Source organism: Cordyceps javanica, chromosome 2 (genome assembly GCF_051103115.1).
Source record: "Cordyceps javanica chromosome 2, complete sequence".
Lineage (NCBI taxonomy): Eukaryota > Fungi > Ascomycota > Sordariomycetes > Hypocreales > Cordycipitaceae > Cordyceps > Cordyceps javanica.
Genome location: NC_139296.1, coordinates 2,192,485 through 2,219,839, shown reverse-complemented (window position 1 = coordinate 2,219,839; position 27,355 = coordinate 2,192,485). Strand labels below are relative to the sequence as shown.

General features: G+C 54.8%; 11 protein-coding genes across 11 annotated transcripts; 3 read left to right on the top strand and 8 right to left on the bottom strand.

Annotated features, from left to right (window-relative positions):
- Positions 1-149: 149 nt before the first annotated feature.
- V2A60_003164 (uncharacterized protein) lies at positions 150-1,420 on the bottom strand (the record flags this gene model as incomplete). The annotated part of the gene is made up of 3 exons (XM_083254504.1): positions 150-803; positions 858-995; positions 1,079-1,420. The coding sequence occupies 3 exons, from the start codon at positions 1,418-1,420 to the stop codon at positions 150-152; spliced, it is 1,134 nt and encodes a 377-aa protein (XP_083110630.1).
- A 1,543-nt stretch (positions 1,421-2,963) lies between these two features.
- On the bottom strand, positions 2,964-5,621 carry V2A60_003163 (uncharacterized protein; the record flags this gene model as incomplete). Its single annotated transcript, XM_083254503.1, has 1 exon — positions 2,964-5,621. One exon carries the CDS (start codon positions 5,619-5,621, stop codon positions 2,964-2,966), a length of 2,658 nt encoding a protein of 885 aa, XP_083110629.1.
- Positions 5,622-6,028: 407 nt separating this feature from the next.
- Positions 6,029-6,821, top strand: V2A60_003162 (respiratory supercomplex assembly factor RCF1; the record flags this gene model as incomplete). Its single annotated transcript, XM_083254502.1, has 3 exons — positions 6,029-6,087; positions 6,147-6,217; positions 6,283-6,821. The coding sequence occupies 3 exons, from the start codon at positions 6,029-6,031 to the stop codon at positions 6,819-6,821; spliced, it is 669 nt and encodes a 222-aa protein (XP_083110628.1).
- Positions 6,822-7,032: 211 nt separating this feature from the next.
- On the bottom strand, positions 7,033-8,898 carry V2A60_003161 (TLD-domain-containing protein; the record flags this gene model as incomplete). The annotated part of the gene is made up of 2 exons (XM_083254501.1): positions 7,033-8,781; positions 8,845-8,898. 2 exons carry the CDS (start codon positions 8,896-8,898, stop codon positions 7,033-7,035), a joined length of 1,803 nt encoding a protein of 600 aa, XP_083110627.1.
- A 706-nt stretch (positions 8,899-9,604) lies between these two features.
- V2A60_003160 (uncharacterized protein) lies at positions 9,605-11,859 on the bottom strand (the record flags this gene model as incomplete). Its single annotated transcript, XM_083254500.1, has 2 exons — positions 9,605-11,516; positions 11,594-11,859. 2 exons carry the CDS (start codon positions 11,857-11,859, stop codon positions 9,605-9,607), a joined length of 2,178 nt encoding a protein of 725 aa, XP_083110626.1.
- A 1,190-nt stretch (positions 11,860-13,049) lies between these two features.
- Positions 13,050-14,482, top strand: V2A60_003159 (Alpha/Beta hydrolase protein; the record flags this gene model as incomplete). Its single annotated transcript, XM_083254499.1, has 6 exons — positions 13,050-13,153; positions 13,221-13,294; positions 13,351-13,548; positions 13,602-13,609; positions 13,672-14,371; positions 14,418-14,482. 6 exons carry the CDS (start codon positions 13,050-13,052, stop codon positions 14,480-14,482), a joined length of 1,149 nt encoding a protein of 382 aa, XP_083110625.1.
- Positions 14,483-15,196: 714 nt separating this feature from the next.
- V2A60_003158 (glycylpeptide N-tetradecanoyltransferase NMT1) lies at positions 15,197-16,765 on the top strand (the record flags this gene model as incomplete). Its single annotated transcript, XM_083254498.1, has 2 exons — positions 15,197-15,732; positions 15,781-16,765. The coding sequence occupies 2 exons, from the start codon at positions 15,197-15,199 to the stop codon at positions 16,763-16,765; spliced, it is 1,521 nt and encodes a 506-aa protein (XP_083110624.1).
- A 504-nt stretch (positions 16,766-17,269) lies between these two features.
- On the bottom strand, positions 17,270-19,131 carry V2A60_003157 (Alpha/Beta hydrolase protein; the record flags this gene model as incomplete). Its single annotated transcript, XM_083254497.1, has 3 exons — positions 17,270-18,331; positions 18,609-18,777; positions 19,121-19,131. The coding sequence occupies 3 exons, from the start codon at positions 19,129-19,131 to the stop codon at positions 17,270-17,272; spliced, it is 1,242 nt and encodes a 413-aa protein (XP_083110623.1).
- A 1,708-nt stretch (positions 19,132-20,839) lies between these two features.
- Positions 20,840-21,991, bottom strand: V2A60_003156 (Oligosaccharyltransferase subunit Ribophorin II-domain-containing protein; the record flags this gene model as incomplete). The annotated part of the gene is made up of 4 exons (XM_083254496.1): positions 20,840-21,079; positions 21,158-21,442; positions 21,541-21,739; positions 21,867-21,991. 4 exons carry the CDS (start codon positions 21,989-21,991, stop codon positions 20,840-20,842), a joined length of 849 nt encoding a protein of 282 aa, XP_083110622.1.
- A 459-nt stretch (positions 21,992-22,450) lies between these two features.
- V2A60_003155 (glutaminyl-peptide cyclotransferase family protein) lies at positions 22,451-23,614 on the bottom strand (the record flags this gene model as incomplete). Its single annotated transcript, XM_083254495.1, has 1 exon — positions 22,451-23,614. One exon carries the CDS (start codon positions 23,612-23,614, stop codon positions 22,451-22,453), a length of 1,164 nt encoding a protein of 387 aa, XP_083110621.1.
- A 775-nt stretch (positions 23,615-24,389) lies between these two features.
- V2A60_003154 (CDP-alcohol phosphatidyltransferase-domain-containing protein) lies at positions 24,390-26,113 on the bottom strand (the record flags this gene model as incomplete). Its single annotated transcript, XM_083254494.1, has 4 exons — positions 24,390-25,382; positions 25,448-25,573; positions 25,753-25,862; positions 26,032-26,113. The coding sequence occupies 4 exons, from the start codon at positions 26,111-26,113 to the stop codon at positions 24,390-24,392; spliced, it is 1,311 nt and encodes a 436-aa protein (XP_083110620.1).
- Positions 26,114-27,355: the final 1,242 nt, after the last annotated feature.

The window sequence follows — 27,355 nt, the reverse complement described above, 5'->3', positions numbered from 1 at the left end:
CGCTGTGAACTGATTTGGTTGTAGTCGTACGGACACGCGCGGTACGAAATATACTACGTCGTGTGATTAGGGACTTGGTGTAGTGTATAGCGTAAATATATTTGTATCTATATATATACGAAGCCAGTTGGTGGCATGCCGCCTGTGCCTCACAGAAAATTTTGGAAAAAGTGGAAGCCTCCCTCCACAAAGGTATTTGCCGTCTGCCTGCACGCCGCCATGGCATTTTCATCGTCACCTTTATTGCGTTTCAAAAACTGGCTCGCCACGAGCGTCGGCACGGACAGCAAATTCGCCGTCAAGAAGCCGCAGTTTGCAGTGTTGAACTCATTAATGTCCGCAATGATGACCCGGGCCCATAGTTCCATTTCCAGCAGCGACCAAGTGGCCTCATCTGCGTAACGCAGAAACGTCATCGGGGAGTGGCTGGCATGGCACGCCAGACGCCGGACAGCCTCGTGGCGGAGGAGCTCGCAGCAGCGATGGAGCTGCACAGCTGCAAAGTCGTGCACGTTGCCGCTGGCTTCGTCTGGCGGTGTGCGCGTAAACAGCGCAGACGTCTCTTCGAACATGCCACGCAGCTGTGTGCTTAGTGTGTCAAAGTCGTGAAGCAACCGAGTGCAGTCGTGGCCAATCTGATCGGCATCGTCAATCATATTCGTCAGTTCCAGAAGTGTAGGAATCAAAACGATCATGTCCAGGCATATACTGATATTGGACTTGGGGAGGTAAGCCCAAGGCTCCGACAGCCATGCTGGATCCGCGAGAAATGTACGTCTCTCTTGGAGCACAGCGGTGTATACCTGGTAGCAAAGGGTCAGACTCACACCCACCAGGCATTTAGAGGAAGGACGTACTATAGCGCTTCTTGCATGTAGAAATATGTTGTGCGCTTCGGGTTTCTGAAACGCCGAGGGGCCAGCCAGTTGAATCAACGCAGCAAGCCCAGCAACATGGCGCAGAGACTTTTGCTGCTTGGAAGGAGGTGCAAGTGTCTGAAATAGGAAAATTCTTTTTTTAGCTTTCTTGTCTCTCTCTTTTTCATCAACACCAATTTAGGACACAGCAAGAGCCTTACCTCGAACAGAGATAGCAGATTGATCATCTCCAGCACACGAAGCCAATTGCCGTCACTGATCGTCGTCTGCGCAACCAGCCTCCTAGCAAAGCCCAGCGCGTCGCCGTACAGGCTCAGGCTGTGCCTTTGAAGGTCCGGGTCCTTGATGCCGCGGCCGAGCGTCAGGACGCCCAGCGCGCAGGCGGCGGCCTCGAGCGGCGGGAAGTCCTGGCGGTGGCTGCGCGCCGCGGCCAGCCACGACCCGGACGAGTGGTGCGCGTAGAGGCGCGGCCCGTCCGGGAGATAGTACCGCAGGAACTGGTCGAACGCGCCCGCCCGCGCGAGCGACCCCGTCATGAGCATGGGGCTCTTCGAGAGCTCCCCGGCGTTTGGCAGCCACCACGCCGGCCCGTCGCCGGACCGCCCCGGCAAGAAGGTAGCATGCCGTTGCCGTCTCGCGTCTTCCTCTGCCGGGGACTCCCTACTGCCCGCCTCGGGCCAAGACTGGTGCTGTAGCGATACTGTGCAGGTACTTTCTCCCCGCGGGGACTCTGCTGCTGCAGTGCGGCCGCCGGCGTCGTGCCGCTGTGTCTGAGCGTGGATGAAATGAAACTGCTGCTTGTACGGCTCACACGTCACTCCGGCCTTGGCACAAGGGCCACAACTCGGTTGGACATAATCGCACTGTCTCCCCCCCCCCCGCGAGAGGGTAGGGGCGTCAATTTTTCTGAAAGCCGCGCCGATCAAATCTGGGGTGCCACTCACCTTGACCTTTTTTTGCCGGCATCGCTTGCAACGCGGGCAACGGGATGGGCGCGGCTGCGTTTTGCTAAACATGACGGCGCAGATACGCAACTCCCGCTCTCTTCTTGGTGTTGGCTATCTTGACGTCACAATTGTTCAATGGGAGAAAACTTTGCAAATCTTGCAGCCGGAGAGGAATCACATGAGGGCCTTCTGTAAGGCGAGGGAAGGTTTTGGGGGCCAGCGACCTTTTCACTTTCGCGCCGCGCCGGTCTAGGTGGAACGAAACAACAGTAGCCCGCCGTCATACGAGCATCTCACTACAGCCTAAGGCGCAGGGCTGCGGCTGTCAGGACCAGAACATCCGCAAACCCGGACCGGAGAAATCGGGGGGGCGAGGCTAGCGTGATGGGATACAGACAAGCCCTGCCTCTCAGCTCCTGGTCGCAGGAAATTTCTAGATATGGCTTCCCCCCGCTCTCGATGGATGCCCAGTTTGTTCAAGGCCTCTCTCTCTCTCACCAATACGGCATCTCATAGGGGAGCAGGCCCCAGTACCCTCGTCAGCGGTGGTTGCTCGGGTGAAGCGGGACTGGAGAATGTCAGCCCTAATGGTGGGGGGCTCGGCCGAATAGCACGGAGAAATGTAGCAGCAGCGCACAAGGCCGCTGCATAAAACAGGTGTCCAGGGGACACAGAGTAAGTAGTAACTTGGCACCAATTCTCTGTCTGTAGCAATACATATTGATGAGAGGTCATCTCTGTGAGCAAGCCTTGTTGTCAATCCTTCCCGAGTGCACAGTGCAGTGGGCCGTCGATCCATCCACCACCGACTGGCGGGCCTTCACCAATCCACTTAGTAGCATCACTTGGTACAGCAAACAGGGACGCTCTGGAAACTATCGATTCGCCCACCCCTTGGTATGACGTGTGACTTCTCATCGGCGCACATCGGCGTACATTGGCCGGTTCGCTTTGTATACTACACTACACTGAGACTTTTACTCTATAGTACAAGCCCTGGGCAGACTTTAGCACCAGGCCCATCCCACTATCAAAAGTCGCCCTCGTACCCGATGCTATTTTCGGTCTCCTCTTCTATTCTTGACTCCTATACAGCGACCCCGCTCGTATGCTACATAAACCATCTCCGCTCTCTCTCCTAAGGGATGCAAAAGTCGATCCAACTGCCTAGGTAGTCCAGTCTGTTCCCCTGTGTCTCTTGCGACTTGTAGATTTCCTCAAACTCTTCGAAATTCAGCTTGCCCCAGCCTCCCCTGGCTTCGGCCTGAGTCTCGGCCAGATTCAATCGCTTCCAATCCCTGAGCGTCTTTCGCGACGGCTTCGACGATTGGCCTTGCTTATGATCCGGAGCCTCGGATGCCGCAGCAGATGGAGGTGCTGTCTCTGCCTCGACGGCGCTGTTTGGTCTGTTTTGAGGCAGCGTAGGGTCACGGTACTCCGCTGTCGCACCCGCCGTCGTGGTTGAGTTCCCGGCATCCTCCTGCCCATGCAATGTTTCAGCAAAGCTGGTTCCCGTCTCCAGCTCAACCGCATTGCGAGGCTCTGAAGGTTCCAGCGAATACCCGCTATCAACGAGCAACTCTTCTAGGCCCTTCTCACCGATGGGCTTGTCACTGGACGCCTTGTCACCGTTGGTTTTCTCTGCAACATCGTCACCCTCTGCCTCCGTGTCTGGCTCGGAGGGGTCTACGTCGTCAAGAAGCTCCGCGTACGCTGCACGCTCAAGCCTAGTTTCTGCAGCCTTGACAGCAAGATCCTCTGCCGGTTTGAAAATGACGTCCAGTAGCTCATTGAACGCCTGTTGCGTGACTTGGTACAAAATCTCTTTTCCGGCGTCATTCTCTGCAAAACCATGTCGATACGAAGGGTCATCACGCCTGATACGGAATGGAAAGTCATCAGATTCTGTATCGGACATGACCGATGCGTGTGCGCCGTCTTTCCGCCTTTCCTTGCGCCTCTTCTCTTGTCTCTCGGCTTCTTCCGCTTTGGCAAGAATGTCTTCACCATCGCTCCAGTCGTCCGGGGCGGCACCGCCCTCTTCTTCATCCAGATAAAACTGCCGGCGTCTCCATCGGTCATGAATCTTGCGTCTGGCCATATCGCGTCTCTTCTTCTCCAACTTAGGGCCTTGTCTTCGACTACGTTCGATAGCTCTTGCGCGGGCTTCGCTTTCTGTTGGCGGCCTAGCTTCAGAATCATTTGACTCGCGTCCTTGCTCGTCCACGGCATTGCCTTCGTCTTCATCAGCAGAGTCCCGCTGCACGTTGTCTTCATCAGCGCCGTTGTTGTTGCCGAGCAAAACATCTGATAACTGTTCCAAATTGTTGGGTGGATCGAGCATAGTGAGCCAGTAAGTGCCATCGGCATCAGCGCCGCTGACTCGTCGAGCTGTTCTCCAATTGCCATCGCCGTCATTACCGATCACCAGCCGGCGTCTTGCTCTTCGGTCTGTTTCACACGCAAAAAGACTCGTCAGGATATCTCTCCGCGTAGCAGTATCTGTTTCGTTCTCGACAAAGGCAGCTTCTTTGTCCTTTTCGACTCGGACGTGGCCGTCAGGGTGATATGTCTTGCCCTCAAATCGCATATTCGAATCAGCCTGCGGTACTCTCTCTTCACGTCCAAAGAGACTACTGAGCGGTTGCCGGCCACTGACGAGCTGCTGCGCTTCTGTTGTCGACAGCAATTGGTTTTCAAGGCCGTCCAGAATATCTCGATGCATTTGCTTGTATAGAACATAGTAGGCTTTGAACATACGCAGAAAGTCGCGACGGTTGACGTATCCGTCGCCATCAATGTCGTATCCGTCAAATACAGTCTGCAGCTTGTCTTTCCTCCGTCGGTAGGAGAGACCATGTAAAAATTCAGAGAAGCCAATCAGGTCGTCATTGTTTGAATCGTAGAACGCAAACATTCGGTCATGTATCAGGTTGGGTTCCGCATATGCAGAAGCACCTGTCGGTACGAGACATCTTTCGAATGTCTTGCGATCCATGGCAATGCAGAACTGATCCGGGTCGTCTCTCCATTCCGTGTTGGCCATGAAGGTCCACTGCTCCCAGAAAGCCTCGAGTTCCGGTCTCTCAAAACCAGTCTCCTTGGATAGCCTCGCCATTATCCCTCTGGGCACGGCACGACGGCAAGACTCGGGGTCACCGGTGTACCAGACTGGTTGCATCTGTCTATGGCCAAATGGAGGGACCGGGATCCGGATTTTGTAAAAGATGTGTGTCTTTATGTGGCTACCTTGCGATTCGCAGGTTTCACAGAGATCAAAGTCGGCACAGTTTGCACAACGATAGCGGATACCACGAATGGGAACCATGCCGCACGCATTACATTGGCATCCTCGATGAACGCACCCATTGCGTCGCGCATTGTCTTCCGAGACACGGAACAATAAGCTCACAATATTATGGCCTGCTCTCTGGGGAGGTAGCTGGTTCGGATCGTTCCACCATTCCTCGTCGTTGTTATCCTCCATGGCAGCCTCGCCTTCCACCGGTGGCGGCGGCGGCGGCGGCGGCGGCGGCAGTTCGGCATTCTCTGCATTCTCATCACCAGCGACATCCGAAGAGGAGCTGGAGGCGGTACCCGACCGTCTGGAGCGGCGGTGATTGCGACGCACGGCGTTGCTTCGGCGCAGCGTCCCATCGGGCAGCTCAGCGACGAGATGCGGCGAACTGCTGCTGTAGGCATAGTAGCCTGCCGAGATGGCCGCCAACGCCGATACAACAGCGACAGCCACCCGCGGCCTCGTGAGGCTCTCGGCAGACGGTGTCAGAAACCACATCGCTACCTTTGCGTCATGTTCTTCGTTGTACTAGTCAATGTTCAGCGTACTGCCCCTGGCAGCCTGTGTCGGGAGGGATCGATGTCGTAACGATTCGTTCAGAAATTTCTGTATAGTGATGGTGTATGTTTAGTGGCACTCGTGTCTATATCACTATGACGAATAGCAATACTCGAAGCACATGCGTAGCCGATGTTGGGAGATGTTGTTGTTGTTGTTATTTCGCAGCAAGAGGAAGCTTTGGTCCAGCTCGTGGTTCGGATGGCTAGTGGGTCTTGCGCTGCCGCCAAAAGCCACTGCGCATAATTAGCTTGCGATTTGCACTGCCTATGATCCGACCAGTCGACAGCCTGTGACGTCTCTTCTCCCCTTCACAAATCACGGCGTTGAAATTGTAATCATCCGCCATGGCACAATTACCGCCACCCAGCTCGGGCGGTATGCCCTCGTCCTTTGACGATGACAAGTACGTGCTCCAGTTGATGCTACTCCCATCGCCGCCACTGCTCACGCGACAATTCATAGCGAGCTTCGCAACGAGAAGACACTGCACAAGGTCTTTCGTAAAATCAAGGAGGAGCCGCTCGTGCCGCTAGGTAATTTCTCCCACCATCTCTGCACCGATTTTCGAGCTCGAAGATGCTAAGAATCGTGAATCTAGGCATCGGTCTTACCGTCTTTGCCTTCATCAACGCCTACCGCGCCCTCCGTCGAGGCGACTCGAAGCAGGCCAACAAAATGTTCCGCGCCCGCGTCGCCGCGCAGGGCTTCACCGTCATCGCCATGGTCGCCGGCAGCATGTACTACAACCAGGACCGCGAGAAGAGCAAGGAGCTGCGCAAGATCAAGGGCGAGACAGATGCCGAGGAGAAGCGCCAGAAGTGGATCCGCGAATTGGAGGCCCGCGACGAAGAGGACAAGGCCATGCGCGCCATGCTCGAGAAGCAGGCGCTCAGTCGGTCTGCGGCGGTCGGGGAGGACGCCGACAAGGACGCGCCGGGTGGCACCGGCGGCATCCTTGGCCGCATGGGTCTCTGGGGCCCGGCGGAGACAAAGGCCGCCGAGGAGCAAGCTGCTGCCGCTGCGTCTGCTTTCGATGAATCGAATGAAAAGAGAAGGGAGAACCCTCGAAGCTCACTGGGAGCTCTGGGAGAGGTGTACAGCTCAAAGAAGAAGGATGACGGTGACTCTAAGAAGTAATACTTTGCGAGTTGAAGGGCTAGTGGCATGTATATAGCATTCTTGAAAAAGAAAACGCCTCTCTTGTACGATACGTAATAGCTTTGGTGTTCTCCTACTATCTCAGCAATTGGTAGATATGATGTTGCCATATGAACAGGAGATGACGACTGGTACCGTTGTGTCCCTATGAAAGAGCGAGTATACATTTATAGTTTATATTGGCGCCCAGCTAGGCCATCGAACCGCCGCTCCGGTTACTCCCAATCAAGCCAGCCATCTCCAGTAGCGCTCGGTCTTGCTCTTGACTTCCAGAGCCCAGATTGATCTTGCGACGCGCTTCAGCTTCCCGCTCCTCCCACGCCCACCTCTCCGCCTGCGCTGCGGCTTCTTTATCGCCGCCGCAGCCCCATACCTCTAGCTTCTCGATCTGGAACCGATCTTGGAAGTTTGACTTTCGGACGGCGCTCGTGCCGAATGCGCCGCCACGGGATGAATAATCGTGGTTGAAGACGCCATATTCAAACGAGTCGTCCAGCAACAGCGACACCGCGCCCAGCGAAAACGTGCCATTGGTCCGCCCTGATTTTGTTGGTTTGGGATGGGGGCACCCAAAGGCCATGCAGGGTTGGTTTGCTGGTGCTTTGGTAAATGTGACGTAGTCGGTGTTGATGGTGGACGCGCGGAAGACGTCATGCACCGGCTCCAGTTGGAAGAGAACGGTCTCAGAGTCGCCAAAACAGTCTTTATGGGTATGCTTCCACGGCGCACGAACATACACACCAAATGTGACACGCTCGCCTTTGCTGCCATTCGGATATCGCTTCAAAGGTAGAGATTCGGCAAAATTGGTCTCTTGCCCACTCTCTGGCTTGTCTGCGATTCGACTTCCGCTCACTAGCAGTATCGTAGGTGCAACCCAATTAAAGACTTTTGACTCAAAGCTACCAATTGAGAACCCCGACTCGTTTCCGGAATATAATAGGCGAACACGGTGAAATAAGTCAGATGCGGGTAAGAATGTGGATATCTGAGCCAAGAGATGGCCATTCAAGATCTCGCCATTGTTGAGAACCAGCGGCTGAGCAAGCTTTGCGGGCTTGTCCTTCAATTTGGCTTCGTCGCCTTTGTGTTTCGTAAAGTCAAGATTTTTTGAAAAGAGAAAGTGTCCAAAAAGGTTGTTGAATCCGCTAAAAAGATTCGGGGCAATGATTGGAATCAGCCGCTTGAAGTCGTTGTATCGAATGCCAGGGGATGTTTCCGCATCAACAAAAGATGATATGATGCTCTCTGCTGAATCTCGTAGGTGCTCCAGCTCGGTACCTATGACCCTATTGGAGTAATGTGAGAGACTGTCTTGCTCACCTAAAGGAGCAACAAGCAGAAGTAGCATCACGAGTTTGCGGAAGTTATCTGTCGGTATGATTGCATCATGTACCTCGGGCACATCTCCTCTTTTAACAGCATCGCCAATGTCCAATAACTCAAATGCCGTAAGAACGAGGTCATCGTCAGCATACTCGTCATCATCGTCTTGTCCAGGTTGATCGATGGCGAATCCTACTGGCCTATGACCAGACTGTTCTGTCTCATCATGCTTTGCAAGTGACGAGGGTGGACTCGTCGTGGACACTTTGCGGTCATATACTGCCATGCTTTTGAATAGCAGCTTCGTACGGTCTGTCGAACCGCGAGCCAGAACCCGCTTGTACCGTTCGGTCATGATGACCACCACCATTATTAAATGCGGCAGCTCGAGAATTACTGGCGCATCGGCCAGAAATGGGAATGCACCTAAATACGACACCATCTGGAACAAAACTGGCGATGCCCCGAGGATGTCAGGTATCTCCAGATAGCGAGCAACGGTATCCTCTTTCAGATACGAGATGTCGCCCTGGTGATCGGCCAACGTCTTGAAGACATCCTTGAGCGAGTAAAACTCCAGCGAAGTAAAGCACTTCTCCTTGAACCGCACTGCCTATTGCGTTTTGGTACAGTCAGTCGTGAAAGACATGGATCGACGGTGCGGTGCGCTACTCACCAGGTTCTGGAGCAGCTCTTCCTTGGAGCGGTGCATTGGTTGCTCATCAGACATTGCCTGCCCCATCTTTTCTGACAATGTGTATGAATGTGTAGCTCGATGGAAACTGCAATAGATCGAATGTGTGATGAGGTATCGCAATAGAAGAACAACTATTGCTTCACTCGTAGTCCTACTGCATTCAGTTTATTCAATGTTGTAACAGGCAACAGGGCTACTCTGTTAACAGAAGCTAGGTAAAACAGCTGTAATACGGGACGTCACTGGTGGGGCTTCTTACCTAGGTAGCTTGCGGCGATGCAATCCGAGGGCGCCGACGTGATAAGTAAAAGCCCGTTTATGAGTAGCTCAGCCCTCTGGGCACTGGTTCGGTTCTATATTTTCTTCTGGCATGTTAGAAAAATGTTAGAAAATGAAATACGTATTGTTAATACATTTTTCTTTTATTAAACAATAAGTAAATAAATAAAATACCAGATGTGCTAAAGCGCCACATGCTCCTCCTCGTCTCGCCGGAGGCGCAAAGGTTGCACGCCACGGCACAGCTGTTCCGATCAGTTGCATAGAAAAAGCTTTCACGGCCGTTATCTTGGCTATATACAGTGTGTCATATATCTCATACAGAAAACTCACTCCCAAAACGCCATTCATGACCAGTAACCCAACCAAGCAAAAGGTTTACTAGTGCCGCCCAAGTTCGAGACGCTATCCATCTACTCTAACAGTGTTTATGTTTGCTTCAAAAGCATCCTGTCGTCTATTACACGTACTCATATTCCTTTTCCTCGATAGATTTGATAAGCCGCTGGTATTTTTGTTGTGACTCTTCCTCGGCATCGATGCGAGGTATCTGGCGTGATGGGGTCATCGACGATCTGTTGGATCCGGCACTCACGGTCCACAGCACGCCAGGCTTAATGAGCTCGGCCTTGTCCTGGTCTGAACTGGAGATGGGGCTGTTGTTTCCGACCCCCTCGGTTGTCTCGATCTCCTCGTCGGGATCTTGAGCATGACGAGGTAGCTGCATGGCGAGAAGGACATATTCGGCACGTGTCATGTTGTCCATCACATCATCCATGTATCTTCTGACTTCATCTTGAGGCGCCACTACCCTCGCAAGATTCTCCAGATGCCGGCCGGTAGTTGTTTGAAGACGGATAGTAACAGGCTGGTAGTAGTCGAGTTGAGGATCGCCTCCATACTCCGACGTGCTTCCTTTACGCACTATGAGAAAAGACGCGACTACTTGTTGACCGGCTGGCGTTGGCAAAAACTCCAAGATGCTGAATTTGGGAAACAAAAATCGGTCGCCTGCTCCAAAATCGAAAACAACTGCAGCAATATCCGGTCTGGAAGCAGATGCTGGAGCTTTTGTGCGCATGGGTTGCTGGGAATTCATGGTATTCATATGCGGCTGCTGCATCCTCATGCCGTTGTTGGGAACTCCGTTAGGAGTAAGTTGCCGTGGGGGCGGTGGAGCGTGGAAGCCTTGAGGGGCAGTCTTTGCGTCTCTGTTGAGACGGTCCAAGATATCTTTGAGGTCAGTCGCGTCCGTGTTACCAGGGCGGCCTTCGGCGATTCTGCGAATCATGTCTTTTGTACGCATGTCTTCAAGTGCAGTTTTAACCAAGAGAACGACGAGAGGGTCACTCCCAGGGGGTGGGCGCAGCTCGCTCGACTTCTGGTGAGGATTCGAAGCCAGCACGATATCCAGAATCGTGTGGACCTCATCTGCAAAGTACTTGACGGTTCTCCCATCCACCAGCAACCTATCCGCTGATGGTCCTTGTTGGCCACCTTTGCTTTTATACTCGGCATTCAACTGGTCGATAATCTTTTGAAAATGTGCTAGTTCTCCCGGTTTTGCTTGACCGACTGCAACACGCTTCATGAGGTCTCGGAGCTCTGGGTCGGTAGAGGCTTTCTGAGCAAGCAGCGCAATAACAGGGTCTGTTGTTGCGGGTTTTGCGGTTGCGGGCGCAGGGCTGGGTCCCGGGGTCGCAGAAGTCCTCTGGGGAGCTGCTTGCTGGGGAGCTGCTTGCTGGGGAGCTGCTTGCTGAGAAGGCCCCGGAGAGGCAGTATGTGTTGCCCGCGGCTGTGGCGTGGCGGAAGAAGCCGAGGAACGTGCCGGGGCCGAGGCCGCTCCTGTTGAACTCGGCGCGACTCCTTTTGGATGGCTTCCTGGTGTTGGGAGGCGCTGCGCACTGGCTGCGTTGGGTGTGGCGCTTTTTGGTGCGGGCGACGCAGTAGCCTGTTGGCTGGTTGGCTGTGCAACAGACTGGGGGGTCGGAGGGTGTGGTGAAGGAGAATGCGTCGACGCCGGCTTGTTGATCGGGCTATGTGCGCTGTGCGGTTGTGCAGGCGGTGGCATGGTACCATTGGCAGGGCCATACTGAATTACAGGTCGAGCGGCTTGTTGGGGCGGTTTCTGAAGCACTTGAGGTGCAGGTTTTTGCTTGGGGCCTTTGACCGCGTACATGGTGGCCTCGACAATGTGCGGTTCGATGGTGATTGTGACATTGCCAATCTTGGTCATGGAGTCTTTGGGGGGGTTCTTGGGATCCTCGATAAGCACACCCTTTTTCTTGTGCGGTTTTGTCCAGTATTTTTCGAAGAGGCCTTCGCTAATCCATCGCTGTCTCGACCGCGCCAGCGACTCGGCTAGCACGCCACTGTAGAAGCAGGTCAGGTCAGCAGAGGGATACGAAATAAGTTAGAGGCATTGTTTGCAGCCATTGAAGTTACGAACCTTTCTGAGATGGATTGGTATTCCTGTGGGGAGAGGTTGTGGGATTGCGCAACTTCGATGGTTGGAAGCGGTTTGCCAGGCTCGACAGAGGTCGGCAACGGCGGCGGCGGCGGCGGAGGCGGAGATGGCTCGACGATAGGCTCTGGAGGCGGCGGCGTCGGAGGAGTGGGAGTCTTTGTACGATCGCGAGTCGAGGCATTGCGGCGCTTGGCGAGCTGCTCTGCGCGGGCCGCAGCCCGGGCCGGGAGCTTTCTCTTCCTCTCCATGGCGGCAAAGGGTGGTGAGGTGGCAGGCCTAGAACGCGGCGAGAGGCTAGCAAACCATGATACTGACGGACGACGCAGAGCGAGCTGCCTTGTCAGGCAAGGAAAAGCAGCCGCGGTCTCTCGAGTCGGGAAGCAAGCAAAAAGGTCTGCCTTTGGGGGAGGGTGGGATGAGCTGGATCGTGAAGCGAAGTGGAAGGGCGGGAAACGGAGCGGCAGGTCAGAGGAAGAGTACCTACCTGCCTGTAAGTAGCACCAGCACCAGCGCCAGCACCAGCAGTAAGTAGTACAGCGCCACAGCTCAGTGCCCGTTGAGGTCCGCGTGCGAGCCAGCGGCAGCGAAGGCACTGTCTTGGGCGCGCGGCCTGATTGGCCCACGCGCAAGGCGGAGTAGGCGGCCCCCAGCCAGGTCGGCCAGCGCAACGCTGCGATTGGCCGTCGCGAAAGCCTGGTTCCGCCGCTAGAGAGACGCTGGGAGGGCAAGCTCGGGGGGGAGCCTTGGGCTTTTGGGGGGGCGAGGAGGAGGTGGTGCTAGCCTTGTCCATTGGCCTTGTTTGGGTCCTTTTCCAGCGAGCTTTGCGGTTTATGCAGCCACTACAACCGTGCTAGAATGGTCCAGGCGAGCACAAGGGCACTAAACAAAACCCACACCAACTCGGCGGCTATAGCAACTCCCGACCCACAGTGAAACGCGACAAGAACACCCACCATGGGTTGTGTGCCGTCCCTGTAAATTCAAGGCAGATGCCGAGCCACAATCAATTGCCTGCAAATTAATCTTCGGTAGAAAGGAACCCGAAAAGTGGGAGGATGGTTGGAAAATTCACGATAGCCTATGCATGCTATCCCTGTGCCCAGAACTCTCGTTCCTGCACACGCCGAGAGCTCCTATCCAGGCAACCCGGTCCCTGCACACTTCGCCACAGGCTGGTCATCCACTGTAGTGTCCTCAGTGACAGGTACCTTAGTACTGCTAAGGTAACCTAACTGGTGTGAGTGCTGTTGGCGTGGCACGCGTGGCCTGGCGCGCCGCACTCAACCACCAACACCAACTAATAAAGTACCACCTACCTGATAAGCTACCTAATCACTCCACCGTGTCTGTGTTGACGAGGTCTTTCCCGCGATCACCGCCGCAATTGTGACAATCTCGTGACCAAAAGCTCGGACGAGGGTCCAAACATCATATCATTATGGCACCATCGCTTCTCACCACATCACTGTCGGTTTCTGCCGCCCCATTTCTCCTCTACGCAGTATTCCTCGGTGTCGCGACGATCCCTTTTGTCCAACGCCAGTAAGTCAGCAGCGGCTCCTACTTGGGTGCCTGGGTAGCCAAAGGGCTTGTCCGCTAATCTGAGCAGTGCATTGTACGCTCACAAAATAAACACTCTGTTCCTCTATGACGTGAATGAGCCTACATACTGGGGCTTCGCCAGTGCGCCTTCATCCTGTCGCGTTATGTCTCCTCGCCGTTACTAACCTATACCACAGAGAACCAAGTAACACCGTTTGCTCTCAAAACAACGGATCAAGAGTCAATATATGCCTGGCACATTCTTCCACTTCCACTGTATTACAAAAATGAAGATAGGCTGGCCGCTCAACCATCCGGCTTAGCCGCAGATATTACCAAGTCCGAGGCCTTCTGGCTATTAAAAAGCGACCCCGATGCAAAACTAATCCTGTCTTGCAAGTGCTCGTTCACTCACCGATTTAGACTGTGACTAACATGTACTGTGTAGTTCATGGCGTACGAATTCTCTGCACCACTACATCTCTCACTCTAATTCTCATCGCTGACATGCTGTACAGAATGCTGGACACATTGCTCAGGGCATGCGGCCCGAAACCTTCCACGCACTGACTGATACGAGCTCTTATCATGTCTTATCCATCGACTACCGCGGATTTGGTTACTCAAGTGGCGTGCCCAGCGAGGCCGGGCTAATTCAAGATGCGTATACTTTAGTCGACTGGGCTATCAATGTTGCAGGCGTTGCTCCTAATCGCATCGTCATTCTCGGCCAGAGCTTGGGGACAGCCGTCGCAAGCGGTGTTGCTGAAAAGTATTCTGCACAGGGCGTCGAATTCGCAGGGATTGTTCTCGTGGCTGGCTTCAGCGATCTCGCCACCATGATTGGCGGCTACCGCATGGGCGGCCTCGTTCCGTTGCTCGGCCCTTTCAGCTACTGGCCTGCTTTTGTCAGGCTATTGGATCGATTCGTCGTTGACAAGTGGCATTCGGCAGATCGTTTGGTCAATATTGTCCGTCGAACGAAATCGCGCCTTCGTCTAGTATTGCTACATGCTAAGGATGACTCTGACATTCCGCACACTGAAGACAACAAACTCTTCAAAGCAGCCGCGGGCGAGCTTGTCGGTGACATTGACGAGGCTGAATTCCGCGCCATGAAGGAGCAAAGGACGATTCGTAAGGGGGAGGATTCAACCGTGACGACATGGAAAGCGGAGCCCAATATTATCATTCGACAAGAGTTGATTCCTTACGGTGGTATGTAGGCACCTACGAATAACAACCGCAATCTAACACATGATAGGACACAATTACATAATGGGATCTTCCAACATGGTAATGGCCATCCTGCGTTGTTTTGACGAGTAAATTCAAGCAGGTGAGAGAACAATAGAGGAGTTTTTCGAACAGTGTGTTCCCTTCCTCGTAGAGTTGCTTGTTTGCTACGTATCAAGACAAGGCCTGTATCGTGAATGAGAAATATCACGAGTTGTTGGATCATACACAGGATGCGACAAACAACGCTATTGATCTGTCGCCGATCTATCCCAGACTGACGGTAGGTCGGGATTTACGTCAAAGTCATCAAGTCGGGTTCTATGGAATACAGTGATGTATGATTTTGTTCAAGAACATAGTGCACTTAGACTGCTAGCCTGACACGTAATGGAATTGGTCAAGGACTACCTTGACATGCTTGTTAGCGGCAGATTTAGTCGACGTTATGCTCCAAGATGAAGACAGCATGGCCTCTACTTAGCCTTCATCGTCGCCATACCACCAGGGATCATTTGCCGCCTCGGTATACACTTCATCACTTTCTTGTCTGATTTTTTTTTCAACTTCAAGATAGCTATATATAATTACCCAAGAAGAGCGTTTTCTTACTTTATCTAGAAATATTTTCGAGCATTGACAACACTGAAATTTGCTAGACATCGTGTAAGCCGGACACGCGATACAGATACCAAACCTAGGCTACAGCGCGGGGCAGAAAACCCCAACCCCACCACGATCATCAAGCTACCTGGCCATTCAACTCCATTCCCCCAACAACCTTTCCCGCGAACAAAGACATATACGATGGCATCGGACGGCAAGAAACCTGCGGATGCGCCGAGCGGCAGCGGTGCCGGCGAGCAGCAAACCACCAAGGACGTGCAGCGGCTGCTCGACACACTCTCCCCGCAACAGCTCTCCGAGCTCATTGCGCTGAACCCTGCTCTGGCGCAAGAGGTCGCGCAGGCCACGGGGTCGACGAAGCCGACTCCAGATCAGGCAGCCGAGATGCTCAAGAAGATGAAGCTCGAGGACATCATGTCGGGCTTCGCGGCGAGCGGCAAGAACGTCAAGGACATGGCCTCGTACAAATTCTGGGGCACCCAGCCCGTCCCGCGCTTCGACGAGGACCAGACCGTGCCGGACGGTCCGCTCAAGATCCAGACGGTCGAGGAGATCTCCAAGGAGCCCGCAAGCCTCGTAAGCGGCTTCGAATGGGTCACAATGGACCTGAGTAGCGAGGAGGAGATTAAAGAGGTCTACGAGCTTCTCAACGGTCACTACGTCGAGGACGACGACTCAACCTTCCGCTTCAACTACTCGCCTTCTATCCTCCGATGGTAAGTGCAGCAACGCTCGACTCTGGATGCAATTTTAACACCGACCAGGGCCATGATGGCTCCCGGCTGGGACAAGCGATACCACGTGGGCGTCCGGGCCTCGCAGTCCCGCAAGCTCGTCGCCTTCATCTCCGCTATACCCGTCCACCTCCGCGTGCGCGATCAGGTCATCACCTGCTCAGAGGTCAACTTCCTGTGCGTCCATAAGAAGCTGCGCGGCAAGCGCCTGGCGCCCGTGCTCATCAAGGAGGTGACGCGCATCAGCAACCTCGAGGGCGTGTGGCAGGGCCTCTACACGGCGGGCATCGTGCTGCCGCGGCCCGTCAGCACCTGCCAGTACTACCACCGGCCGCTCAACTGGCAGAAGCTGTACGAGGTGGGCTTCAGCTTCCTGCCTCACGGCAGCAAGCCACAATATCAGGTGCGCAAGTACGCCGTGCCCGAGTCGACGAGTACCAAGGGCTGGCGCACGATGCAGGCCAAGGATGTCGCCGCCGTCGTCGACCTCCAGAAGCGCTACTCGAAGCGCTACGACATCGCGCCCGAGCTGTCCGAGGACGAGGTCGCCCATTGGCTTGTGCCCAAGGTCGAGCCCAGCGGCGAGCAGGTCGTCTGGACCTACGTCGTCGAGGATGCTGACAAGAAGATTACCGATTTTATCTCGTTTTACTGCGTCGAGTCGTCGGTGATCAAGAACTCGCGGCACAATGTGCTGCGCGTGGCATACCTCTTTTACTACGCGACCGAGACCGGCCTCAAGGAGCCTGAGGACCGCGAGGCGCTCAAGACGCGGCTGAACTCGATTGTGGGCGATGCTCTCATCATGGCCAAGAAGGAAAAATTTGACGTGTTCAATGCGCTGACGCTGATGGACAATGGCCTCTTCCTAGAGCAGCAAAAGTTTGCCCGCGGCGACGGTCAGCTGCACTACTACCTCTTCAACTACCGCACAAAGGCCATCGCCAGCGGTTTGGATGCCAATGGTCGACTGGACGAGAAGAACCTGAGCGGTGTCGGCCTTGTCCTTCCGTAAAAAAAAGGCATTTTGTATCCCTGAGGCACGAGATTTGGAAAAAAAAACAAAGGGATCCGATTCAGTCGTTACACCGGGACATGTATTTAGAATAAAGCAAGAAATACGAGCTAGACAGGGAACAAGGTGAAAAATAAGCCACATAACAACAAGGTGTCAATTCTTAAAAAAAAAAAGCTGCAGAAATATGTGCCTGTATAATTGTAACGAGTTCCTTCCAGAACAACCATGAGCGCCAGCGGCCAGATCCTCGACACATTGAATCCGTTCCACTTGAGTATATACGCAACCGGGGAGAGCAGGCCCAAAACAAAGTACATTTCATCATTTAATGTTGAGGGAGGTAGGGAGGTAGGGAGGTGAGGAGGAAGGGGGTAATAAATGACAGAAGAAGGGGTGAAGAAGGTGGGAAGAGATCAAAACATACGCAGGCCGGGCCGAGAAAAGAGGAGAAAATAATGACAACCAACAACAACAACAATAACAACAACAGTAATGGAAAAATCAGTCCATCTGTGACCAGGCGGCCAGTCGCGTCTCCATCAGCTCGTTGAACCAGGCGGCGCGCTCCATGATGGGAGCGTGGCCCATGCCGTCGACGATGAGGCCTACGGCGGGCTTGATCATGCGGACGAGCTTCTCGCCGTTGTTGGCGCCAATCATGCGGTCGTCGGTGCCGTGGAGGACGAGGATGCGGTCGCGGCCGACGGCGTCGGCCATGTCGCGCAGCTGCGAGGCCGACTTGCGGTGGCCGACGACGGCGGCGAGCTGGCACAGGAGGCCCTGGCGGGAGAAGACGTTGGGCGGGTAGTACTTTGTCATCTCCTCGGCCTGGTAGCGCTGGTAGTTGCTGCCGAAGCGGCGGTAGGCGCCGCCGCCGCCGCCGGTCCCGGTCCCTGTTCCGGTCGGCGCGGGGCTGCTGGAGTCGAGATCGAGGCCCTTTTCCAGAGCTTCGACCATGGACCCCGAAGACGCGGGGGAGAGGTCGACGCCGCTATCGTTGGGGCGGAGCATGGTCGCGGTGACGACCGTCTCCGGCGCGCCGGCGGGCGAGGGCCGGGACGAGGGCGCGGGCCCGCAGCGGTGGGTGGTGTGCGGCGAGGGCACGCCGGCGGCCTCGTCCGGGGCGACGAGCCAGGCGCGGGGGAAGAGGCGGACGGCGGTGTCGTGGATGATGCGCTCGAGGCCCTTGGGGCGGAGCAGGTGGAAGCGGTCGCAGAGGGTCTCGAGCACGGGCCGGTCGCTCTCGAGGGCGGCCGTGGTGCAGAGCAGCGTCAGGCTGCGCAGGCGGCGCGGGTGCGCGCAGGCCAGCTCCTGCGCGATCATGCCGCCGAGCGACATGCCGACGACGTGCAGCGACCGCGGCGCCGTCCACCCGATCTGGTCCAGCACCTCGGCCACGTCGGCCGCCATCTCCGTCGTCGTGTACCGCGCCAGCGGCTTGTCGCTCGTGCCCACCCCGCGGTTGTCGAGGAGCAGCATCGTGTACCGGTCCGCGTGGTCGTGCCCAAAGTAGCATGTCTGCCGCTGCCACGCGTTCATGGTCGCGGCCAGTCCCATGATGAGCTGTGGTAGGAAAAAAAGGAAAGAAGAGAGACAAGAGTTAGCCAATATTTTTTACTTCTTTCTCGTGTGTATGTATTGTCGTTTTATAGGGGGGGGGGTTGCGCCCTGTTTCTCCCTCCATTGTTGCTTCGGTACGCCGTTGAGCGCCGGGGTCTGCGTCTCCGGTTTCCCGTCTCCGGTTTCCTCTTCATCCGCCGACACCATTACTCTCTCTCTTTCTCTCATAATTGGACGAGCGCATAAACAGTAGCAAGGTTCTTTGGGAATGCCGACATACCACAATCTTTATAGGCCCATGGCCGTGAATCTGCCAGGCGATATCAATCGGTCCTGAGCGGTCCTTGGCGACGGTGGCTTTGCCCTGGCTGTCCGGTATAAGGTCCCATTTGGCGCCGGGATAGGCTGGGTGGTTGAGCGTCTCTTCCAGCGACGGGAACCGAAACGCACTAAATGAAGGTTGACAAGTCATTAGCGGCTGCGTGCTGTTGTCCTTTTTCTTTTTTTGTCTTGTTTCTGGTTGCCGTGAGGTTGTCGTGGCCAGTTCTTGTCTCAATCTCTCGCTCTCTCTCTCTTATTTTGGTTGCCGAGGCTAACACGGAGCGGCGCGGCAACGCGTATGAGGTGTGTGCGGCGCAAGGCAACCAGGCGAGATTGACGAAGAAACAAGAGAGCAAGTAAATGGGAAAAGCCGGAAAAAAAATACAGAGTATGAAAAGAAATGTGACGAAATAGGAACTCGTGTGACAAGTAGCAAGGGGTGTGTCATTTAAGGAGATTTTGTCAACTTACTCCGAAGCCATGGCTGTTCAGGGTCCTTCCTCTTGTCTTTTGTTGGCAAGGGTCGAGTGGCGGGCGTCGGCCGAGGCGACGGCAACGTATAATCGAGCGGGGGTGCAGGGATAAATTGTACGTCAAGACTACTTCAGTACCCGTGTGCCGTAAAATGCCGAATACACGGTGATTTATGAATGAATGAGGTATATTTGATGACAGAATTAAAGAAAGGAGAGAGGGAGAGAGGGAGAGAGACAAGGCAAGATACATTACAGAAGAGAGGCCGTGTTTTTGGGGTAAATGCAAGGCAACGGAGACTAGAGTATGCGTTCCCCGCCGCCACTTGTTGTCTCTCTTTTCTTTCGCTGTGTCTCTCTCTGGCCAGGGACATGACCCCCGCAAAAGAGGGAAAAAATATGACAGGGCCGTCTTCTCCCTCAACTGCCAACCACCACCCAAGTTTCCTAACCGTGTGCCTGTGAGCAGATTGGTAGATACAAGCGGAGGAGATCGGTGTGCGGAGACTCGGCCTGTTGGGCGATGACTCGACCACACCTGTCCGCGCGCAGGTGGCGACGGATGTTACTCCAAAAAAAAAAAAAAAAGAGTGAAGCTGTCTTTCTGCCATTCTATTGGCAACCGTTGGCCTTTGTGTCCATCTTCATGATTGTAGACTTTCTTTCGCTCTTGTGTTGTTCTGTTCTTGTCCGCAACAAACACTCCCCCTCCCTCCCCCTTGATCACATTCTACTTTACAGTTCGTGAAGCCAAGGTTCAAGACACGCCAAAAAAAATAAATAAATAAAAACGCAGATAGGCCAACGTAAAATAAAACAAAAGTCTGGGGTTGAGCATAATAAACTGGGGTTCGTCCCGCGGCACACGGCCTTGTCTGAGGAGGCCACCACCCCCGGCTACAACTGTTGCCGAGCCAGATTTCAGCTGCTCTAGCTCTTACAATTTCTAAACTAAAAAAAAAAAAAGAGCACTACTCCTTCTTCTTTGATCAATAAATGAAATTCTACACCAATGATATTGTTCTTTTTTTTTCTAAAAAAAAAACCCCCCATTTCATTTGGCCCCATCTTTCCTTCCCCCGCACACGACTCGCCGTGGTTCGGCCCAGCTCGGCACCCAAACTACGGGAACGGCGTCCGGACTTGGATTTTCGGCTCCGGTAGCTCTCCAACAAAACGCTTCCTCGGCTATTAAACTTTTGCCCTTCTTGATTTGCTCTTTTTTCATTTTCTTTTTCGCCGCCTCTGCCAACCCTGGCTTATCATCTGGAATGCGTGGGGTGTTTATTTTTGGGATAAACGTGGCGTTTGGCACACTTGTCAATCTATTCCTGCTTTAACATTTCCTTTCAACGACTTTACTTCCCACAAGTACGGATATATAGTGCTCTGCATTGTGTTTGCAATAGACCTTTGCTTTTATATTGATTCCATCTTGGCAATGTCACCAGCCCCTGCCCCCGCCCTCCCTGACTCTACCTCATCTTCTCCGCATCGCGGGTGCGAACGGCCCCTCACCTGAGATCACCTAACCCGTCCCCGTTTTACTTCGGTTACCGCTTTATCTCTTCTGGCCCCCGGCGGTTATGTTTTTGCCTCGGTAGTCAGGTGACGAAAAGAAAGCCTCTATTGCAACGTGAACCACCTTGTTCTTGCCATTACCTCCAACGCACGTACGCGAGTGCATGCCCGGCTGATTTTTTTTCCCCTGCCGCTTCTATCTCTCGCCCGCGAGACGGCGGCGCTGCACCTCGCCCAGGGCGCTGTTTCCGCTCAGGAACGCAACCACGCCCACGACAGCAATGGCTGGGAGGGTCTGGAAAAGGTTCCAGCTGCTGTAGTACAGGAAGAAGACACCCTCCATCGCCACAATGGAGCCGTAGAAGACGGCGTGCGAAACGGGGGCCGCACTGAGAGCCTTGCCGGCGTGGCTGAGGTTGGCACCAAGAACAAGCCACTAATCAGCTTTTTGTTAGCACACCAGTGGGCGCCATAAGATACTGTGCACTGTATATAAAAAAGGGTCTACACTTACGCTGATGAACAAGACCGGGATGGCAGCCAGGACGGCGGCCGCAAAGGCGAGCGAGATAATCTTGGGCGGGTTCTTGGGGTCCGCGCGGAAAATGTGGTGGATCTCGGGACGCTTGCCGTATCGCAGAGGCGCCTCGTAGGTGCTGGCACTGTTGGCATCGCGCACAACCTGAATGTCAAAGATCGAGGCCACAATCGCCTTGGAGGAGCCAAAGGAGCCCAGGACAATCTTGGCCTCCAGAGGAGTGGCCGACTTGAGGAGCTGCACCGGGAGATCCTTTTGTGTCTGGCGTCTGGTCAGCATCCGACTGTGTGTCCGTCTTTGTGTGTTCGTCGTCTCCCCCTCTTCCCCCATGCTCTCGTCGCAAGAACGTGTAGACCTACCAGCTTAACGGTTCCCTTGCCCGACTCCTTCACCGTCAGGGGAAACGGCGCCTCGAGGCCGGATGCCGTTTCGCGGAGGACGAGAAACGCCTGGTGCGGGCGCTTGGCCTTGCCTCCCTCCTCAGCCGTAAGGGACAGCTTCAGCGTGCTCGTGTGGCCCAGATCGACCTGGGTCTTTGCTCGGACGGCAGCGGTAAACCTAAGACCAGGGAGAAAGTAAAATGTTAGCCTCTGTACATCTTTAGGGCGCTTTTGACGGCCAATTGATGGCACCCGGAGGCCCTCTTTTGGTGATGGCCGGGTTGTTCGTGGTTCAAATCTCGTACTTTTCGGTAACCCCCTCGCCGCCCTTGGCGGCGACCGTAACGGAACCGTCCGTGAAGCCCCATTGTGTAGCGGCAGAGGCAGCGCTGGAAAGCGCCAGCAGCGTCGTGGCGAGTGAGAGGCGCATTGCGGAGTTCTCTGTGGTTATGTTTCGTAGGAATGCGCGGTTGCGTAGTCTGTTGGCAGTTCGAAGAGGCCACAACAGCTTTCCCACCGGAGCACCAGGGGAGCTCCCCCAACTGGGTTATGTGGTTGCAGTTGGCAGCGTCTGATTGGCTATTCGCCCCCACCAGCTTTGGGGACAGTATTACCAGTAGGACAACATCAGGACATGACTTAGATTACTGAGTATGGTGACGGAAGAAAAATACGAGAAAAAGTGATATATATTCAAAATGTCTTTAGCATCGACGCTTTCTTTAGTACTGTCTTGAACAATAAAAGACTTTTCATCAATAGTCCATGGCTGCATGGGAAGCCCGCTATCAAACGCCAGCCAAATGCATCACAAACAAGGTAAACCTCATAAAGCTAAATTTCTCAGAAAGGAATAGAAAAACGTAGAATGAGTACACACATATATCAATCACAGATCTGTACGTTCTGTCGCGGGCACCGCTCTCGTTTCCGACCTCTTATTCCGAGCCGATGCCAGCGAGGGCAGCTTGCCCGTCAGGTCGAGCCATTCGGCCGCAAACGCAGTCACAATCTTGGCCCAGTCGCGTGTGGTGGGCATGTGAAGGTGTGCGCCGTCGTCGTCGAGGGTGTGCCATACATGCGGGAACGGCGACGGGATGAGGTGGAGGATGTCGACGCCGCGCTGCATGAAGGGGACGTGGTCGTCCTGCACCGCGCCGCCGAAGCCGCGGAACCTGTCGGCGGCCTTATCCGCGTCGGGCAGGAAGGGGCGGCGGGCCTCGGCCTCGAGCAGGTCCAGGTCCCGCAGGCGCTTCTCCAGAAGCGCCATCTTGCGGTAAGCCCAGTGCGTCGTCATAAAGTACGAGGGGATGGACGGCGCCTCGGCGCCGAGCAGGTCGAGCAGCACGAACAGGCTGATGGAGCTCAGCGCCGTGCGGTACGTCGGCAGGCCGGCGTGAAAGTCCTGCTCCCAGTCCGCGGCGAGGGCGCGCGCGCCGTAGAGGGAGTCGTCGTCGGTCCACTGCACAAAGGCCTCCTCGCCGTCGAGGAAGACGATCTGCAGGCCCGTCGCCGGCTCGAGCGACGTGTCGGCCTCGCCGTCGGCTTCCATGGCTTTCCACTTGGCCTGGATCGCCTCGTCGAGGCTGCGCGCCGCGTGTAGGAGCATTGCGCACGGCGCCGCGCTGTCCGTCGCCCCGATGAAGCCCTCCGGCGTCAGCTTGCTGTCGTAGTGCGCCACCAGCGTCAGCCGCCCGACGTCGCCGACCTTGGCCCACGGCGGGTCGCGCCGGAAGATGAGGTTGTTGAAGGGCACGTCCCGGTCGCCCGTTGCCGGCGTCTTGGACGTCGAGTTGTGCCAGATCTGCTGCCATTCGGGTAGGTTCGTCTTGAAAAAGTCCACCAGGTGCGCCTGCGCCTTGACCTGGCCCGGCGTGCCGGGAACGCGGGGAATCAGGATGGGCGCCAGCAGCTTGCCATCCTCGATGTCAAAGTCGGTTCCCGGTGAGGGGATGTTGCGCAGGTCATCATCGGTGAGCGGCGTGCCCGCGATTGCGCTGGCAAAGGACGATAGCGCCCCAAATATCCAGAAGAGCGCCCCGGATGCGCGCATCGTCCGCTTTCGGGGAGTGTCGTTTGTGTGTGTCCTGTTTCAATTGGGTGTAGAGTCCGAGCCTAATGGCCACGCATTCTTTGGGGTGCTCGTGTCCAGGACGGCTTCTGCGACGATGGCCTTCGGGAAAATGGTAGTCGGTCTGATGTTCCTATGAAATGCAAAAGCAGATTGGTAGATTTGTCAGGTATTGGATTGTTAGATGCGAGAGAACAAGTCGTAGTGTCGTCGTCGGGTACGAGCTGCGCTAACACACACCTGGTTGCTTGGCCTGGGACCTGGCTGTGGATCTGCCACGGCAAAGCCAGAACCGTCGCCAGAACCGTCTCACCATTGCACCACAAATCCAACGTTGGACATTTTTATGCTAAACATTTAATTGTAAGTCTCGTTGAGAGACAAATGCGCTGTGCTCGTCTTCGTCGAGATTGATTTCAAGTTCTAAAATCATAGCAGTGCTCGCGGCACCAACGGTAATTACAATGAGGCATAGGTATATGTTTTCTATGTATACAACGGCAAAAACAAAAAAATCGGTGTCAACAATTCCCATGCGCCGGAAAAAATGCAACGCTCTAGGGCCGTCTAAAGCCCGAGCCGTGAATCACAAAGAATGGGTACTGAAAGTGACGTAGCAGGGTGAGTGGCAGCATCACGCAGGAGACTCGCAAGTCTTGTGTGACTGGCGGGCATCCTTGTTGAATGCTAGACAGAAAGCCCGAGAAGGCAAGTACGAAGGAAAAAAACTGTCTTTGGCAATTCCACAAGTGATGATTTAGTGTAGCTTTGCAGCATCGTGCGCGCGCTTGTTGGCGATCTGCTTGTCCTTGGGGATGGTGAGGGCATTGATGCCCAGGAAGTTGCAAATAGCGTTGACAACGACAAAAGCCCAACGGAAGTACAGGACAGTGGCAAAGACAAAGTAGGCCCAAAGGTAGTAGGCCTCGAGAGTGGCGCTAAGCTGAGGAAATCCGATTCGGGGCAGGTTGGTCAGAACCGCACCGCCGACCAAGGGCCAGAGCATGGCAGTCCAGTAGGGAAAGGGCTGGCGTGTCAAGTGGGCCAGAATCATCTTAGTAGTCAGGCGGCCAAAGACAAAGGACATGGTACAGCAGAACAGAATTAAATGGTTTTCCTTCATGAGTGTGCTGTATGGCGATGCGAGCCAGGCGACGATTGTGACGGTGAAGGCGGTCATGGGCGCCAGCTCGAGGAAGACAGGGGCGACAGGCAGTCCCTGTTTTCGGCGCGCATCAATAACGTTGAAGATGCAAAAGGGAACGTGAGTGCCTAAGAGCGAAACAGCAACGAGAGGAACCCAAATATCACGGACAGATGTGTCGCCAAGCATGTCGGCAAGACCAGGCAGACTGTCGCCGAGGATACCAGCCATGGGCAGACTCCAAATCTCGGGGCCCCAAATGCCAGAGGTTATCATGATGCCGCAAGCAATGAGCAAGCCCTCGGTAGGGCCATTGATAAAACCGAGAAAGAGAGTGTGGGTGTGGTAGGTCTCCCAGGTCGAGAAGAACATGGCGACACAAGGACAGAGAGCAGTGAAAACACCGGCGGGAGAGGTGCCCAGGCCCATGGCGGCGACCTGGAAAAGACTGGCGAGCGTGCAGTTGAGCGAATCAATACCGTGGTCGAAGAGTTCGCCGAGGCCGCTCGATGTGCCGGTTCTGCGGGCTTGCTTGCCGTCGACGTTGTCCATGGTCTGATACATGAAAAGGCCAACGGCCAGACTAAAGTATACCCACGAAGGGCCCTAGAGCGGTGTTAGAGATCCGGCCGAAAGGTCGGGACAGTGCGCATTGATTCCTTTCAACTTACGGGTCCGATCAGGTCAGGGATATAGATGACGAGCAGCGCGACGTTGGCCAAGATGAAGAAGAACCCGACAAGGGTCACCATGTTGGGAGCCATCCATAGCGGCAGTAGGGTCACGAAAAAGTTCCACTACGGCGGCAACATGTTAGCACAAGAGTTGACTTGTTGTGAATTGGTTGTGTTTGGTATTGAATTGTGAAACAGAAATGCACGGAAAGCGGCGAGCTGAGCGGCGAAGAGATTGGGACAAGCGCGGACGTGATCGGGGGCGGGAGCCGGGCGGCGGCCGGGGAGGCGGGATATCGTACCCAAGGACCGAGGATGTACTTGGAAACAGGCGACTTGTCGACGCTGGAGTACTTGTAGGACTTGAGATGAATGAGCGCATCGTCCGAAATGCATTCGATCTGGGCTTTTTCTGGGGGACAGGTCAGCAACGTGTCCCACGTGCGCATAGGAGGTAGGCGGAGGGAGGGTGTTCGCTCCCAGCTCTGGATGAGAGGCTGGCAGGTAGGTAGCTAGGCTGGTTTGACAGGAGGGTGCCATCGGAATCAGGGGGAAAGGGCAAAGGGAAAAGAAGAACATACTGGTGTTGGGAACCATGTTGTCTTGGCCTTGGCCAGCAGTGTTCTCGTGGAATAACGGTAGCGACTCGTCGGCGGATGACATGATGGATAGCTATGGGAAGGCAAAGCGGGGGGTGGGTGGGCGAGGAGGAAGATATAAAGTTCCAAACGGTGGACGAGAGAGAGAGAGAGCCGGCTGGCGTGCGTGACTGTGCCTGCGTGTGCCTGTGTGTGTGTGTGTGTTCCCACTGAACTGCAAGGGCGGGAAGAAAAATTAGCGGGTGCGAGGTGTCAGTCGGTTACTTGCTTGGCTGCTTGGGCAAGACAGGTTGCAGAAGTCGGGGAGCCGTGCAGATTGTTGAGGAAACCAACATGCGCAAGGAGAGCGAGTCGATTCGCTGCGAGAGATTTTGGCGGGTGCATGAGGCCCATCCAAGCATGCACGCTAGCTCGACTTTGGTCAGAGAAAAAAATGAACTTGCTGATGAATCCAGACAAAAATAAACAGTAATAATAAGTTCCTGAAAACAAGCTGAAGCCTTGGTAAATAGGGACTGGAAACTACCTAAGGTAATAATTGAACTTGCCTTCGAATGCCCATCTACAGCAAGTACGCAGGCACCTTCGGGGCCGTCAAGAGATTTACTCATGTGGATTTAGGGGCGGTGGCATCGCTGTACGGTGGTACAAGGTACGTGCCACCAGGTACTAAGGTAACTAGGTACCCCGGTGAGGCACCTACTAAGTTAACTTGCGTACCTAAAGCAAGTAAGTAGAGCTGGCGCCACCTGCAAGCAAGCCTCGGGAATGACGCCGGTTGCGGGCGTGTGGCAGCTTGTGGCGTGCCGAAGGTAAGTGAGTAGGTAGTACTTACTTATAGGTACTTTTGGCGGCCTGGCACAGGTACTTGCGCTTTGTGCTCACACAAGTGCTTTAGTACTTTTAGGAACCCAACACAAAGCAAGGTACGCTGTAAGTAGTACTTAGCAGCTGACGGCACGCTAGCTTGGCGTTGGGCCGTTCCCTACAGCGCCCCCTCCTACCTGCAAGAGGCACGTGAAGCTCTGAGCTGCCACCAACAACGGTGGCGAGCAAATGGCAGTAATGGGAACCCCGGCGAGGGAAGAATAAGGATGCCTTGTTTCGTTTCTCGTTGTCCCCGTTTCGTTTCATATTTCTCTTGCTTTCTTTTGTCTTTAATCTGCATTTACATTTGCTTCGCGCCACGTCGTCGTTCCCCTCACTTGGTACCCCTCGGTTACCGCACTCGTTGAGACGTTGCTACTTACCAGCGCAAGCCTCAAGCCGCTAACGAAACAACAGACCGCTGGTCAGGAACCGAGGA